Here is a 16,723-nt window from a genome sequence, read left to right on the forward strand (position 1 = left end):
GTCTGTTCGTATACACACTCACATATACCAATTCTATTGTAGTTAAACTTTTTTTCTAGAGCAGAACTCTTTCTTCATTGCAGCATTACTCCAAGTCCCAAATGGAAGTAAGATAAAAGCAGAATGCTCTGGTTGAAATAAAGTTGGTAGACCTAGAGACTCCAGGAGCCATTCTTTTTTTCACTTTCCTGTTTGTGCAGCCTGGGGGTGTCCCTGAAGTCTGGGGATGAGGAACTCATTTTGAAAACCATTCCCCTATTATAAATATATCATAATATCTATCTATCTATCTAGCCTCTCTCTCTCTGTCTCTCCATCCATACATCTATCTATCCATCCATCCATCTCATGGATAGATTAAAGGTTGTGTGCTAATTATCAAAGACCTTTTTATATAACTTAAAATATGACTATTCATTACATAGTCTTTTGAGGTACGGTTTGGATTGAATATACATTTTGTTCCCCTGAAACTTGAGTGAAAGTAAAAATTTCCTTTTATTCCTAAAATAATTTTAAGGCTTGACAATGACTCAGAAAGATTTATGAATGAGACTTGACACTGGATAATGAGATGTGCAGAAATGGTCACATAAATCTCCTCTTTTGAGTTTAAAACATTTATTTCAAGTTCCAATTCTGGTAGTATGAAGGACTAAGCTGATTTAGTCCCCTCTTGCTATAAAAACAGAAATGTTTAACATATAAAATCAGTAAAATTAAAAAATTTTAATGTGTAGGTATATTTACGGATAGGAAGGGAAATCTCTTGTTGCCAGAAACAAGGGAATTTAAAGCCATAGACAAAAGCTTGTAAGCCAAAGACTTACAGACTTGGGAGTGGTTTTAGACTAGATATTAGTTCCATGTCCTAGTAGTATTAACATATAAAGAGGGCAAAAGTTGGCCTAAGGCCCATTAATCAAGTTCTCTATTTAAAGCCTGGGCATTGAAAGGGTATTCCCTTTGTGAAACAAGAACCTAAAAAACTGTACCCTTTGACCCAAGGAAAGAAAGAAAGAAGTTTGTCTTTGTCTTGGGTTCTGAATTTTTAAAAATCTTCTCTTTAAAAATGAATGTGGCCAGATGTGGTGGCTCACACTTATAATGCCAGCACTTTGGAAGGCTGAGGCGGGTGGATCACTTGAGGTCAGGAGTTTGAGACCAGCCTGGCCAACATGATGAAACCCCATCTCTACTAAAAATACAAAAATTAGCCAGGCGTGGTGGCACATGCCTGTAGTCCCAGCTACTCAGGAGGCTGAGGCAGGAGAATCACTTGAACCCAGGAGGTGGAGGTTGCAGTGAGTCAAGATCATCCTACTGCATTCCAGCCCGGGTGACAGAGTGAGACTCTGTCTCACAAAAAGGAAAAAAAAAGAATGTGTCTCTGGCCTACAGATTTGAAATCAGACTTATTCACATGGTGTAAATGCCAAACTGAGAAATTGTTTTAAAAATAACTTTTGAATGTTGAAATCCCAAGCATGCTTGCAGCCCAAAACACAAAGCCACTCCATTAGCAACACTTCTACAATCTGGGGCTCATGACATGTGCTCGAATTAAAAATTACAAATCTTGTGAGTAAATTATTTATCATGAGTGAGACTTAGCAGGCATGGATAGCAGTAGAATTAGCACTACAAGAACCTCAAGTAATAGGGTGACAACTTGGAAAAGACCATAAAATAACAAGGCTTAAAGTATAATAAAACTATAAAAGAAAGGAAGAAACCATAAGGAAAGAAGAGATCACTATGCAAAAAAAAACCAGGCTGACCTGTCAAAGAACCACGTAGAAAAATCTAAAACTAGAAACTGTAGGACCACAACATTACATATTCATGAGAAATTCATTGAAAATTTATTAAAGACAGTGGATCAACTATAGCTAGTGAGATGATTAAGAACCAGATAACATATATAGGTATGTGGTTCTATACCTATATATAGGTATAGAATATAGGTATAGCTATATTTTATATAACTATAGGTAGAATGCAGCTATATTCTATATAGCTATAGATAGAATATAACTATATAGAGATAGCTATTGACTATCTGTATTCTATATAGCTATATAGAATATAGATCCTATATTCTAGGAAATTACCTCAAATACAGCAGAGAGAGATAAAGAGATGGCAAATATGAGAAAATCAGATGGAGGATAGAGTTAGAAGGCCCAATATACATTTCTGGAATGAGAATTGCAGAAAGAAAGATTTGAGGGAATAGAAAAGATGCAGTCTTCAAAGAGAAAATGAGTAGAAATTTTAAAAGTGGATGAAAGATACGAATTCTCATACTGAAGAAACATACCAAATTCCAAGCTGCATAAACTCAAATAAAAACCTCATCTAGACACGTTGAAGTAAGACTATAGCAGACAAAACACAGAAAGAAAAATCTCAAAAGGTAAAAAGACAGATTGCCTTTGAAAAATTAAAAGATAGGAAAAAACTTTTTCACAAGGAGAAATTTGTAATAGTCACTGTATCTTTGTTATAGCAGAAAATGAAAACCTTTTAAATGTATACATATATGAGATCGACTAAACTGTAATTTATGTTTATATAGTGGGATATATAGCAGTTAATATGAATGAACGAACTATGCATATCAATATGAACAAATCTTAAAAGCAATGTTGTGTGAGAAAAATAGAAGCATCTATATAAAAAATTTAAATGCAAATAATATTGTACTTTATGATGGGCAGATACACAAATATATAGTAAAATAAGAAACCAGGAATGAAAGAAGGACAAGTGGATATCCATCAGCTTCAAGATAGTCATTGCTTCCAGAGTAGAAAGAGCCTATTGGAATGGAAAAAAAGAGGAGGATTTAACTATGTTTATAGTGTTTTATATCCTTTACAGAAAAATGATGATCTATAGAAAACATGGGAAAGTGTTAATATTAGTTAAGTCCAGTGGCTGGTATGTGGATGGCTCATTCTTTTACGTATATTTGAATTATTTCATAATAAAAAATAAAAACATTAAGATGAAAAATAAAAGTCTATATTCATTTTTGCCTATATCTCTTAAATTTCAAACTATAAATTCTTATATTTGTGAAGAGAGAGAGACGAGAAAAAAATGAAGACCTCTTCTTTCCTATTTCATAGATGAATAATTTATTTAAAAAATAAATAGCTTAATAGTAATAAAATTCTTCACCCTTCATTTTTCATCTTTTTTGTGATAATTTTTAATGTATTATTTCCCCTTTCCAATTCTCTTTTGTATAATTACATGGTTTTTCAAGTTAAATATTACTCTAGCCAAAGTAGTACTCTATGTGTATTCATATTAGGTATGAAAAGCCAGATTTATTTTATTTTTTCTCTCTCAAATTTTATGCAGTATTCGGACTAAGCTATTTATATGTAACACTGTAGCTGATCAAAAAATGTCTCAGTGTGTCTCTTCTGTTTTTCTCCACAAAACCTTTCCAGATCCTGGAAAACAGAAGAGACACACAGCTAAACTCTGGATTGGCACCATAGATGAAGGATGAAGGGGAAAGCACTTGCTTCTTATGTTGGGAACAGGGGAAAAAGTTCTATTTCAGCTCCCTGGAGTGGGCTCATCTCTCACTCCTTGGCACTTGGGTCACACATCATGGCTTCTGTTGTGGACTATGGAAGCTGACTGTCTTCCCTACTCCTACTTTCCACCCTGCAGAGTTTCCTGGGCAAGTGAACTGGGCAGATTGGTCTTGAGACCCCCTTCCTCTTGGTTCCCTCTTTCAAAAAGCAAAAGCTGCTTCCCTTCTGGTCTCCAAGAGGAGGGAAGTAGACAAAGTCAGCCCCCAGGAAACTGCATCTTAAGATACTGTGATTGTGGGTATCCTATAGCTTTGATGGGCTGCCAGGTAGCTCTGCCCTTCCATTCTCTGACTGTTGATGCAGGTAGGATGACAAGCCCTTTGAACTCATCTCCAGTGGTACATTTCCTGGATTTCCAGACCCAATTCCTGTATTCCCCAGGGGTTTGGACTATGAATCCCTAAGAAACGAGTTAAATCTCTGCCTTCTGATCCCCTGTCCAGGACGAGACAGAGATGCCTCTTTATGACCCAGGTCTGTGACTCTGGCCACCTCCAGTGCCCGTCCCCACCTTGTCTGGGCTCCACTTAAATAGTGTGGTTGTCTCTGAAGCTGTGTGGGAGCTCTGGGCTGAGTTTAAGTGGTCTCCCCATTACCTCACCTCTGTTCTTGATAGTGTAGTCATTCTAAGGCTGTCGTCTCAGTAACTATGCCATTTGCTTAGAATATTGAAGGAAATTGAAGGAACATTGTTCATTTCCCACAGGTCTCACAAAACACCATGTCTACTTTCCCACTTTCTGTGTTGGTTCCCCAAGGGGCTTCCTCGTTGTGATTCAGAAACACTGAGAGTGAAAAGAAGTCTAAGGAATAGCTAGAAAGGTCGCTGGGTGAAGGAGCACTTACCCTTGTCAGTGTGCAACCCCTCTCCCCATCCAATCGTTTTCCTCATCACCCCACCCCCCGACCCCGCCACATAGCTTGGGAAGAACAGGGATGATGTTAATCCATTTTGTCCCCATCGGGATTAGGAAAGTGAGTTTGAAGTGGCTTGCCTTATTCATCTTCAAAGCTCTTTCATATATTACTTTTCTTCTCTTTATCCTCATTTCCCAGTACTTAGCCCAGTGTCTTCACATAGTAAGTACTTGATAAATGCAGTTGTAAGACAGACATTTAGTAAAATCCCAATGCCATGTAATCAATGCGTCTTCTTGGTACTCTTGAGAATTCAAAACATTGACTGTTTAACTTTGTTTAAACTCTGGGTGATTGGAAAGACATTTGGCTATGTTTTATTACTTTTAAATATATTTGCATCAGAAAGTTTAAAATTGCCTTATAACCATGGCCATCTTTGATTTTACCTTGTTTTTTTCTCTTGGTTTTATTCAGTAATTCATCAATTTTTATTATTCCTTTCTTCAAAATATTTATGTCCACCCTTTTCTCTTCATTCCCACAGTCTGCCTCAGGGGAGGGATGAATCATTTCATTTACTGACTCAATATTCCAATTATCCCTTGGGTCTCCATTCATTCTCGCCTCTTTTTCATTGAATGAATATCACCATGAAGTCAGTTTAGATCTTTCAGCATAAGGGAGCTGCTTAGAAACCCTCAGTAGCTTCCCATCTGCCTATAGGAGAAAATTAAAATTCAAGACTCCCTTCTCCGTAGCCTGCCTCCAACTGATTTCTCTGTCCTCTCTCTTACTTTCTTCATTATGAATGCATGTACCAGCCATCCCCATCTCTTATTCTTCCATGTATGTCCCCACTTTGAAACAGGGCCCTTGATGTGTATTTTCATCAGGCCTTGACTGAGAGCTTTTCCATAGAGAGGCAGTGTGGCCTTTCTCCGGGCACAAGAAGATAATCTCACTTACTGGCAGCTTGGCTTGCTGGTTGAAACACTGACTCTACATAACTGGACACACAGGATGCAGCAGTTTCAGGATTTGTGGGAAAATACTGTTTCCAACTTCCTGATACTCAAGATTTACACAAACTAGGATAAGAGAAGCAGCATCTCTTCAGTGTGAAGAAGAGCAGCCCATGCTCTTTTCTAGAGAGTGTGAAACCTGTGCTTGAACCAGACCAGCAGAGGAAGGATGGGCCTCTGGGTCACATTCTTTGGGGTCTACCACAGGGTTGTATGTTTGGAATTGTACTTTTCAACTGTTTATACAAAACAGTTTGCCAAAACTTGTAGTTATTTAAAGATATTTTTGGCCAGGTGCAGTGGCTTACACCTGTAATCCCAGCATTTTGGGAGGCGAAGATGGGAGGATTGCTTGAGCCCAGGAGTTCAAGGCCAGCCTGGGTAACATAGCACGAACCTGTCCCTACATTTAAAAACAAAACAAAACAAAAGAAATCTCAGTGTGGTAGCAGCACACACCTGTAGTCCCAACTACTCAGGAGGCTGAGGCAGGAGGATCACTCAATCCTAGGAATTTGAGGTTACAGTGAACTATGATTGTGTCACTGCATTCGAGCCTAGGCAACAGAATGAGAGTGTCTCTAAAACATAATAATAATGAGATATTGTTGAGGACATTGTTCACTACATTATTCAATATTTCTCTTGATGAGAACCCATAAGATAATTGTCCTGTCTGGTCCTAGACTAGGATTAATTGACCTTCTACCGAAGTGTGAATTTCGTAGCTAACACTGAGTCCCTCTTTGAGTTGACTGCTCCATAGCCCTGCTAATTTTGAGGCCCACTTCTGGCAAGTGCTCTCAACATAAAGTTTGTGTGGTGGCTTCATTTCAGGCTTGGTCTTATTGTTTGCCATCCTTTATCTAAATCACCTCTGATTTCTCACTTATCTTGACTTTGTCTTATTATATATGTTTTTGTAATCCACTTGTGGGATAAGGTAGAGCGTAAATTCACATATAAGCAAAAATGGCCAAATTCATGGATCGATGATCATAATTATTTATATGAAAATATAACTCCAAATTACTTCCAGATGCTGTAGCTTAAGGAAACATATTGAAGGGGAACTTAAAAATATTCTACTTTCTTCCTTTATGCTTTGTAGTTGAAGTGATGGCATAAGATGTGAGGAAAACAAAATTTTAAGGAAAAACAAGTATGAACATGGCTGAAATACTAAGTAGATTGAATAGTCAGAATTCCAGTGATCTAAAGTTTCTTACTTGCATATTCACTCTTTTATTAGAACGTTGGTGTTTAGGGTAGACTCTGAGTTCAGGACCTATGTGAGGTCACATTGTAATCAGCTTCACTGCACTATTTAATTATAGCCACAAAGCACTGTATAGTATCATAGGGACTAGAAGCAATTTTTTATTTTAAAAATTGATTATATTTTTTTTCATTTTCCTGTTTTGTTCAAAGGGAATATGTATAATTCAAAATAAATTCTTCTCTAACCCAAAATAATTGCAGAGAGAAAATTTAAATTGATAAGGCATAGATTAAATAACGAAGGCAGAGAAAATTAGCACAGCTTCCTGAATGCTCCCTTGGAAAAGAGAAAAAGATGATACGAGGCTTTAAGCATGCCAGAGACAGGAGAAATTACACATGGTCCCTTCACCAAACAGCATTAGTATCAACAGGGGCTGCCAGAGGTACTAGTAAAATGTGGGAATTTATTGGCAAAGAATACCTGAGAAGCAGAGGCAGAGCTTACTAGTGAGACAGAAGATGAATTCCATCCTAGGAAGCCACTATTTTTAATCTGACTACTCCATACCACCCCCTGGTTGCAGAAAATGAACATAGCAAGAGCAATGATGGTCAGGTCCCAATCACCTCTCAAGTAGTGTTGGAGCTGCCAAAGAATTGTGACAAAGTGACGCTGTGGTCAGAATTCTTGGGAAATACATTCAGGGAAAATACAGCTGTTGTATCTGTCCTCAGGTATTTATCAGGCATTTAGTTGGTACAGTTTTAGTATCTGAATACTGAAGCTATTCATCAGTGTGTAATATTTACCTGCTCCGTGTGTGTGTGTGTGTGTGTGTGTGTGTGTGAGAGAGAGAGAGAGAGAGAGAGAAATTGAATTGATTCTTTTGGCTATAAACAATTGTGGGAATATATGATCTGCCTAGGCTTTCTTGAAGGTTGTAATTGTCAACTTTTTATTTCACAGTGTGTGGACAATATACGATGTAATGGTTTAATGACTGTAGTGTTTGAAGAGAATTCCAAAGTCACTGTGCCACATATGATTAAGTAAGTGTGAGAATCCTTTCCTTTACATTTTAATCAAGATTAAATTGGCAGAGCATGTAAAATCTTGAATAAAATACTGCATCCATAGAATTCTGCTTCTTATTGAGAATATGTTTCTTGACAGGAACACACTGATTCATATGATTCCATTATAAATAAGACTATCAAAATGGTTTTTCACATTCACAGTTTACTAACTCATAGCATAGAAAAATTGTTTTTTATACTGTTATATATATCTTCACTCAGGACAAAATCCTAAGATGTTCAAGTTGAATATAAAATTTAAAATAGTAGGCCAGGTGCAGTGGCTCACGCCTGTAATCCCAGCACTTCAGAGGCCGAGGCGGGTGGATCACCTGAGTTCAGGAGTTTGAGAACAGCCTGGCCAGCCTAGCCAACATGGTGAAACCCAATCTCTACTAAAAATACAAAAAATTAGCCTGGCGTGGTGGCAGGCGCCTATAATCCCAGCTACTCGGGAAACTGAGGCAGGACAATCACTTGAACCCAGGAGGCAGAGGTTGCAGTGAGCCGAGATCACACCACTGCACTCCAGCCTGGGCAACAAGAGCAAAACTTCGTCTCAAATAATAGTAATAGTAATAATAATAATAATAATAATAATAATAGTAACACCCAGATGTGCCAAGTTCAGAGGGTGGACCAAGGTGTGGCTGCCCCACTGGGTATGAATCCTCCCATTGGGTATGAATCATATTACCCAGATTTGGCCATTCAGATATGTTTACATTTAGATAACATGAATCAAGTGGCTTTGCTGTCTACCCACTGCCTATTTATGCTTTGCCCCAGAGACTATTTGCCTAGGGCTGCCATCCTGCTCTAGCTGTTTTTAACAAAGTAAATCTTACAATTTTCCACTAGGGAAGCTCTGGTTTAAAAGGAAAAGTTATCAGTAACTGTGTGCTAGAGCTGTCTGTATTCATGATTTTGTCTCCATATACTTTTTTGTTTTCAAATTCAGAAATTGTCTTGGGAGTATTTTGAAGCTAACCACATTTTTCATTACTCTCATTTTCTTGGTTATTTTCATTCCAAATTCTAAGAGTAAAATATATTTTTAAAAGCAGTTCTATGTTTATAAAAGAAGTTACTTGAAACTAAAAAAAAGTTTGTGTTTTATGGCTTTTTATGTGGATATTTTGAAGTCTGATCTGTTTATGCTGAAGCAATAAATAACATTAACTTTAGAAGGAAGACTTTCTTATTCTGATAGATATTAACTACAGTTAGCATCATCCCAATGGTACAAGTTTTAAAACTTATTATTATATCACATAAAGGCAGAGTACATAATACTGGTGCCATCAATGCTACAGAAAAATATAAATGATAAAAGGATTATAGTGTTTTACATTACTAGTCAAATTTAAAAATATTTTGGGTAGGGCCATTTTAAATTCTAGGGCAAAATTCATTTTACATTCAATTTTCTAGGTTTTGAATTCAGTATAGTTGAAACGAGGTTAGTTAAAATGTTATGATGTTAAGATAAAGAATAAATGTAGAATATTAAGTCAAAAAGTCCAAACTATGACTTAATTTTTGAATTCACATCATTGGGTTAGAGTTTTCTTATTAATTTTCTACCACAGAATTTTAATTTTGATATTTTCTAAAAGGATATATATGATTTTCATTGTTTTTGAAAGCACTTTCTTGGAGGTTAGACAACCATGAAAGTCCACCTGCTTTGGAATTAGAATGTGTAAGTGAGAAAGTGCAGACAAGTTCTAAGCCACTAAACCCTAGGGCAGCTGTATGCCCACTACACATACATTTTGTTGACTTTAAAAATTAATACTGGCCAGGCATGGTGGCTTACACCTGTAATTCCAGCACTTTGGGAGGCTGAGGCAGGTGGATCATGAGGTCAGGAGTTTGAGACCAGCCTGGCCAACATAGTGAAACCCCGTCTCTACTAAAAAATACAAAAAAAAAAAAAAAAAAAATAGCCATGCTTGGTGGTGGGTGCCTCTAATCCCATCTACTTGGGAGGCTAAGGCAGGAGAATCACATGAACCTGAGAGGCAGAGGTTGCACTGAGCCAAGATCACGCGATTGCACTCCAGCCTGGGCAACAGTGTGAGACTCCATTAAAAAAAAAAAAATTAATACGAATGAAGACTTCAGTTTTGTGCCTGATCAGTTGTTGCTGGCACCGAAATGCATCTTTTGTCCCCTACCATGGCAGTTTACCAGTGTCCATGTCCAATCTCATTTGTGTAACCACTTACATACAGACCAGGACTTTTCTGCCTTTGGGTGCACAGAGGTGACACTTAATGAGTTGGAATTGTTCTCCTGTTAGGACAGAAACCTGTATCTTGGACTGTAAAGATGTTCTATTAAATCCAACATATCTATAATACACTAGTTTTATTCCTAAGGCAGAGTGAAGTTTTATATATATACTACTATTTTTTCCCAGCCTGACTGAGCCTGATTATCCTCAATCAGAGAACAGAGATTTTGCAATCTCTGTTCCTTCTGATGGCTCTATTCTACCCTGAAGTTTATATTCCTCCCTATGTATCTATTTCCCTATCTATAAACCATGAAGAAAAAACTCAACATTTCTCAGAGTTAAAAAAATTATCCTATTATAACTGTGTCTTGTTACTGACAGGGCATCACTTTGTAAGCACTCACTTCCTTTTAAAACTTACCAATTATAACAGATGATATGGGTTTGATCTCTCAAGATTATTCTTAAGTGTTTACCAAAGAGGAGTTGCTGTTATCATAGGAGACTTCAGTAATGTATTATATTTTTCTTGAGAGTCTCTTAGGAAATAAAGTAAGATTCTACTCAGTGTAATAAAGGAAAACTAAATAATTTCATAATATTTAATTTCTTTACTTAAAATGAAAATGTAATCACGATTTTGAAGGAAAGTAGTGTAATTAGTCAGTTTTATTTTAATTTCATGCTGGCTTCAACACATTTTTTGTCCTAGTGTTTCAAATAAGCTAATTATAGTCAAAAGATGCAAAGCTCAAAACTACGAATAGAATGTGAAAATCATGACACTTATTAGGTGAAAATATCCCTTTATAGGGTATGCAAACTATGACTTTCTTTTAATAATATTTGATCTCAACTTTCTTAGAAAATAGAGATTTTTTTGGTGGAAAATGATGGGATAACAAGTGATTATCTAGCTCAGCCATCTTCTGGACAGGCTGATAGAGTCACAAAATTTTCTGAGATCTTTTTATGCATAAGCAAATTAAGAACCAGAAAAATAAAGTTGGTTGAGGGACACATAGTGAGTGGAAGAAAGTGCCTTGTTATTTTCAAGAATCTCAAAAGATGCACTTGGGCATTTCAAGATCAGTAATGTAACTCAAGCCAACGGGCCACCCCCGTCAATTCCTTGGCAGGGGGAAGCTGCTCCTTGAAAATGCTCTTTCAGGCCTGCAGATGAAGTACTTCCACCTGCACTGAGCATACTTTGGGCTGGGACATTTCTAAGAGCAAGCTAAGAAAGCAATTGATTCCTTTTTATCTGAAATAAAATAAATATATAATTTCAAATCCCTCAAAGCGCTGAAAGGGCTAATTAAGGGCACTCCAACTGATTCTCAGCCAATGGATTCTTAGCAAGCAACTGGCTCACTGAACATCACTGACCCTGTAGCAGATCCTTTAATCAAGTGGTGAAATTCAGGACTTCTTTGATCGCCTTTCTGAAATGCTGCAGTGAAGGCAAACAAGGGATCTCAGAAGGGGAAGTGAAGGCTACTGGCGGTCCTCGTTGTCCACTTGGAGAGGCTGCCAGTGCAATGGTCTGAAGGCAAGGGGTTGGGGCAGCCAGATGGGAGGTTTGACAGAATGACAAAAGCAGTGGATTGCAGGGTGGCAGTGGTAGGTGCTATTCAGGGGAATATCCTTCACCCATTACCTTTTTTAAAGTGAAGACATTTTTAATACCACAGAATTTTGAAAACATAATAAAAACATAACATATCACACTTGCAACTTATGGATTAAACAGTATTCAGAAAACAGATATCCTTAAAAGGTATTAATAAGCCAGGAAGAATGAAATAAACAAATTAGGCACTCAAATCAAGAGCTTAGAAAACGAATGAGAGACTAAACTGTAGGAAAGTGTAGGAAGGAAATAAGAACAGACATTAATACAATATAAAAAACAGTAGAAGGGATAAATAAAAAGAGCTGATTCTAGAGAGCAAAATACCTAACCCTATATCCATCAGTTTAATAAAAAAAAGAAAGGGAGGAAAGCACAAATGTGCAAAATTAGAAGTCAGGGAAAAGAAATAACTGCAGATATAGCAGTGATATCTGTGTTCCCCTGTTGTGGGAGGTATCACCCAATACTTTCTATGCACACTTTTGATATTTTGCTTTAAGGGCATAAGCAATGCTTTCCCCCGCTCCTAAAGAGGGCCTTTGGCTTCATCTTCCTAATAAAACATGACTGAATTTGAGAGAAAGAATCCACAAAGTGAGACAAATTATTATTTACCTCCTCCATTATTAATTCTGGCTTTCCTAAATTATAATAAACTTGATGTTTTCATAACCCTGCCTATGCTGATATGTCTATATGTCATATAGACATACACAGTCAGCCCTCTACCTGCCAGTCAACCGCAGATCCAAAATATTTGGAAGAAAGAAAAACAAAAAATAGCTATACAACAATAAAAAAATACAAATTTTAAAATACAGGATAACAGCATTTTACATAATATTCACATTGTTTTAAGTGTTGTAATCTAGAGATGATTTAAAGTATACAGGAGGTTGTGCATAGGTTATGTGGAAATACTATACCATTTCATATCAGGGACTTGAGCGTCTGTGGATTTTAATATGGTGGGGGGGAACAAGACACCAATCCCCCAAGGATACTGAGAGACAACTGTGCAATCATCTCTCTCCTATCAAATGCAGTGAGAAGCCCACTCCTGAGTGTGTAATAACAAATGCTGAAATACTCAGTGGCCGAGGGGAAAACCTCCTCCTGGTTTTACCATCATGTTCCTGCCTTTGCACATAGGTCTGATGCCCGCCTTCATAAAGACGACACTGACATTTGCTTCAGTAAAACACTCAACTCCTGCAAAGTGCCCCAGATCCGTTATGCCAGCGTGGAGCGCCTCTTGGAACGACTGACAGACTTGCGGTTTCTTAGTATCGATTTCCTCAACACCTTTCTGCACACCTATCGTATTTTCACTACTGCCGCTGTGGTGCTGGGGAAACTCTCTGACATATACAAGAGACCTTTCACCTCCATCCCCGTCAGGTACACCTATCGCTAGAGATTTGCCTATCATTAGCGTATGGCCCTCTTGGTTCCGGAGTCACCATGCAGGCCAGCTCTGCAAAGCAGATCCTAGGGCGTACTAGCTTGCTTCTGAAAGTACCATGCCCCTCCAGCAGAAGGCCATATGTAAAGGTCACACAGAGTTCCCCAGGCACAAAGTTGAAAACCTGAAATCTCCAATTGGCCTTTGCTTGCTCTGTGATTATTTGGAAATGAACTCCATGGCTTTCGGCTTTTCTTTTTTCTTTTCTTTCTTTTTTTTTTTTTTTTGACAATTATGATTTTAAAACTTTAATATGCATAAGAATCAGCTTTCATGTGGTGGGGGGAGGGTGTCTTGTTAAATTGCCGGCTCTGACTCAGCAGGCCCAGAGTGGAGCCTGAGTTCTGAATGTCTAACAAGCTCCCCAGAGATCCCAATGCTGGTGTTTGGACCACAGTTTAGTAGCAAGGGATTAGACGGTGGCTAATAAGTGTCTGTGCTTCTTTGGCAGGTGGAGGGTATACATGTAGCATTTAGCATTTAGATTAAGGAAAGTCCAGCGATAGAAGTGCAATGAGATTGTGGCCTATAAATGAAGGGAACATGTTCTTGAATGACATCTGGGAATTCATTTCACTTGGCTACAATCTCTTAGCCACTTTTGCTCTTATTTTAAGGTCATTGGAATTGTTTTTTGCTACCAGCCAGAACAACAGAGGTGAACATTTGGTGGATGGAAAATCCCCACGTCTGTGTCGCAAATTCTCTTCCCCACCACCACTGGCTGTGTCGAGAACATCTTCCCCCGTGAGGGCCAGAAAGCTGTCTTTGACTTCTCCCTTGAACTCAAAGATAGGAGCATTGGACCTGACGACTTCCAGCAGTCCCACCACCACGACCCAGAGCCCTGCTGCCTCTCCACCGCCACACACTGGTCAAATACCACTGGATCTCAGCAGAGGCCTCTCCTCTCCAGAGCAAAGCCCGGGATCAGTAGAAGAGAATGTCGATAACCCGCGCGTGGATCTGTGTAACAAGCTAAAACGAAGTATTCAAAAAGGTATTATCTAGCACATTTGCATAATTACACCCCACATTTGCTGGCCACCTGCCTCCTCACCCTTCCTTTTGGAACCCTGGTTCCCTTTCTTTACAACTTTAATACTTCTGCATAGAAAGTAGAATGAGCTCAATGGTGAGTTAGAAGAGAAAATTCCTGTAGATTCCTCTGGCCCTTCTGGGACAGAAAGCAAGATTAGGTGTCCTTATGCCCCTGTAGTAAAAGGCTTATTGTGGTCAGTTATCTGTGGAAGAATAGCATATCTGAATGGTACTGCTAGAGAGTTCTTGGACTTTGGTTAAGACTGGTTGGCTAAAGAGCCTAGCATGGTGCTTTGCACACCAGGAGATTGTGGGTCCTCTCACCTGTAAGCTCAGGCTGCAGAGCCTTCTCCTCCTCCATTATTTGCCTTAGGTACCTGTGTACCTCCAGCCTTTCTCTGCTGAGGATGAGCTAGGCTGGAAGTACCACGATGGCTTTTAGTTTAGTTATGAGGACAGTGCTCCATGTTATAGCAGAGGTATAGGGGAGAAATCAAATTGGGGACAGTGTTAATTGCTCGTGACATAGCCAAAATAATTTTTTTTTAAATGTTGATTAGATCATAGACTTTCTGGCTTCAATTCTCTACTGACTTCCTGTCACACTTAGAATAAAGTACATTCTCCCTGCCAGGGCCTTCAGGTCTGTGAGACATGGATCCTGTCTCCCTCTCCAGCCCCTGCTCCTGCCACGCCCCCTCATCCACTAGGCTACTGTCATATTGATTTCCTCTTTGTGTCAGAAATATGTTGGTCTTTCCTGCCCCAGGGTCCTTGCACTCGTTCTTTCCTCTACTTGGCCACTTTTGCCATGTAAGCTCCATGAGATTAGCAGTCTATCTTACTCACCTCTGTACCCTCAGTGTCTTGGCCAGTGCCTGACAAGTAGTAAATTTTGGTTAAATGAATGAATGAAATAAAATATACAGTGAACCGAACGAGGGTCCTCTCTCCATCACTTTAGCTTCTCAGCCTGGTATAGTGTAGGGTTGGAAGAGGTGATTCTTGTTGCCTTTAAAGTCCAGTGTTTCTGTAATGAAAATAAAAATGATTCACAGAGAAATTACAAACAGCTTTTAAAAAACTGTATAATAACTGATTTATTGATAATATAATAAAAATTGGGCAATAAATCAGACAAAGTGTTCAAATTTCAAGGTGGATTGCCCAGATGGATACACAGATGCTTGCCTTTCTACCTGCTTGAAGCTTCTATGTGTTTCTAGCTCAGATCATTTAAGTAAGCTCCCTGAGTGAAGTAGTTAATGGAATTTTAACTGGAGTGGTTGTCATCATCAAAAGTTGCACTCTTTTAAAGTCTTTAAATTGACAAGTTAGCAACTATGGAGGAGGAAAGGGAGAAGATAATTAAAAAGTCATTAGAACAACAAGCTTAAGCAAAATTATGATGGATTCTTCTCAGAAATAATGAGGCAGCGCACAAGCTGACAAGTGCATTCAGGGTTGCACCCAGCCCCAGTGCTTGGGAAACCCTGTGGAGGGAATGACTGGAATGGGGCATGGGATATGGGAAGTACAGGAGCTTTCAGATCATGGCAAGTTTTTTCACCTTCTTTATTGCACTGTTGTAGATAGGAGAGGAGAAATCTGAAGATAAATTGGGATTCTCTCTCTCTCTCTCTTTATTTATTTATTTATTTATTTATTTATTTAGAGTTAGGAAAGCTTTAGGAACAAATATTTCAGTGTCCAACACCCGTGGCTTGGAGGCTGTGGTTTGATTGCTCCTCTGGCTGGGATGAGGATACAGTAAAGTCTCTTCAAGAGTCACTGAGTGAACCTCTTCTCTGTGCAGGATACTGTGTGTGCTAGAGTCCACAGTGGTAAATAGCACCTTCACCATCATACTCTAGTCATGTGGATAATAGAGACACAACATAACTATATGGGCAGGTGGTATAAGAGGTGTAGATAGAGTGCTCTGGAAGCTGAAGAGCAGGGAGATCACATCTGGTTGAGCAGAATCAGGAAGTGTCTTTGACATGAACTAAAAGATATGTGGGCTGGAAAGAGGAGATGGGAGAACTTCTCGGCAAAGAGAATATATAAGTAAAGGTGTGGTGGTAATCACTAGTGGTGAGTGCCATTTCTTTTTTTTTTTCCGTTGAGATGGAGTCTTATTCTGTCTCCCAGGCTGGAGTGCAGTGGCACAATCTTGGCCCACTGCAACCTCTGCCTCCCAGGTTCAAGCTATTCTCCTGTCTCAGCCTCCCAAGTAGCTGGGACTATAGGCGCGCACCATCACACCTGGCTAATTTTGGTATTTTTAGTAGAGATGGGCTTTCACCATGTTGGCCAGGCTGGTCTTGAACTTCTGACCTCAGCTGTTCCACTCACCTCAGCCTATCAAAGTGCTGGGATTACAGGTGTGAGCCACCATACCCGGCCAGTGAATGCCATTTCTGCGAGCAAGAGGCATCACTGCTTCTGAAGGGACAGGCTTTGTCCTATTTTGACAGCATGGGCAGCCCCGTAGAGCAGACCTTGTTAGTAGTTCTCTTAGGGCTTTCT

The 16,723-nt window shown here is 38.9% G+C and overlaps 1 protein-coding gene and 1 long non-coding RNA gene across 8 annotated transcripts in view; one reads left to right on the forward strand and one right to left on the reverse strand.

Annotated features, from left to right (window-relative positions):
* Positions 1–16,723, forward strand: part of RASGRF2 (Ras protein specific guanine nucleotide releasing factor 2) — a 265,347-nt gene that overhangs the window by 136,191 nt on the left and 112,433 nt on the right. For 3 of the 4 annotated variants that reach the window (XM_031666741.1, XM_031666739.1, XM_031666742.1), the window contains 3 exons: positions 7,695–7,777; positions 12,838–13,086; positions 13,768–14,150. In XM_031666741.1, coding sequence (XP_031522601.1) covers positions 7,695–7,777; positions 12,838–13,086; positions 13,768–14,150 — 715 coding nt within the window. The remainder of the gene's footprint in view (positions 1–7,694; positions 7,778–12,837; positions 13,087–13,767; positions 14,151–16,723) is intronic. The other variant, XM_031666740.1, reaches the window with a different exon arrangement.
* Positions 2,751–16,723, reverse strand: part of LOC103885214 — a 69,123-nt gene continuing 55,150 nt past the window's right edge. For 3 of the 4 annotated variants that reach the window (XR_004183966.1, XR_004183965.1, XR_001903516.3), the window contains 2 exons: positions 15,041–15,221; positions 13,740–14,128 (listed from right to left, as the gene is read on the reverse strand). This is a non-coding gene — a long non-coding RNA (uncharacterized LOC103885214). Of the gene's footprint in view, positions 2,824–13,739; positions 14,129–15,040; positions 15,222–16,723 lie in introns of those variants that run through there. The other variant, XR_004183967.1, reaches the window with a different exon arrangement.

This window comes from Papio anubis, chromosome 5 (genome assembly GCF_008728515.1).
Source record: "Papio anubis isolate 15944 chromosome 5, Panubis1.0, whole genome shotgun sequence".
NCBI classification, from domain to species: domain Eukaryota; kingdom Metazoa; phylum Chordata; class Mammalia; order Primates; family Cercopithecidae; genus Papio; species Papio anubis.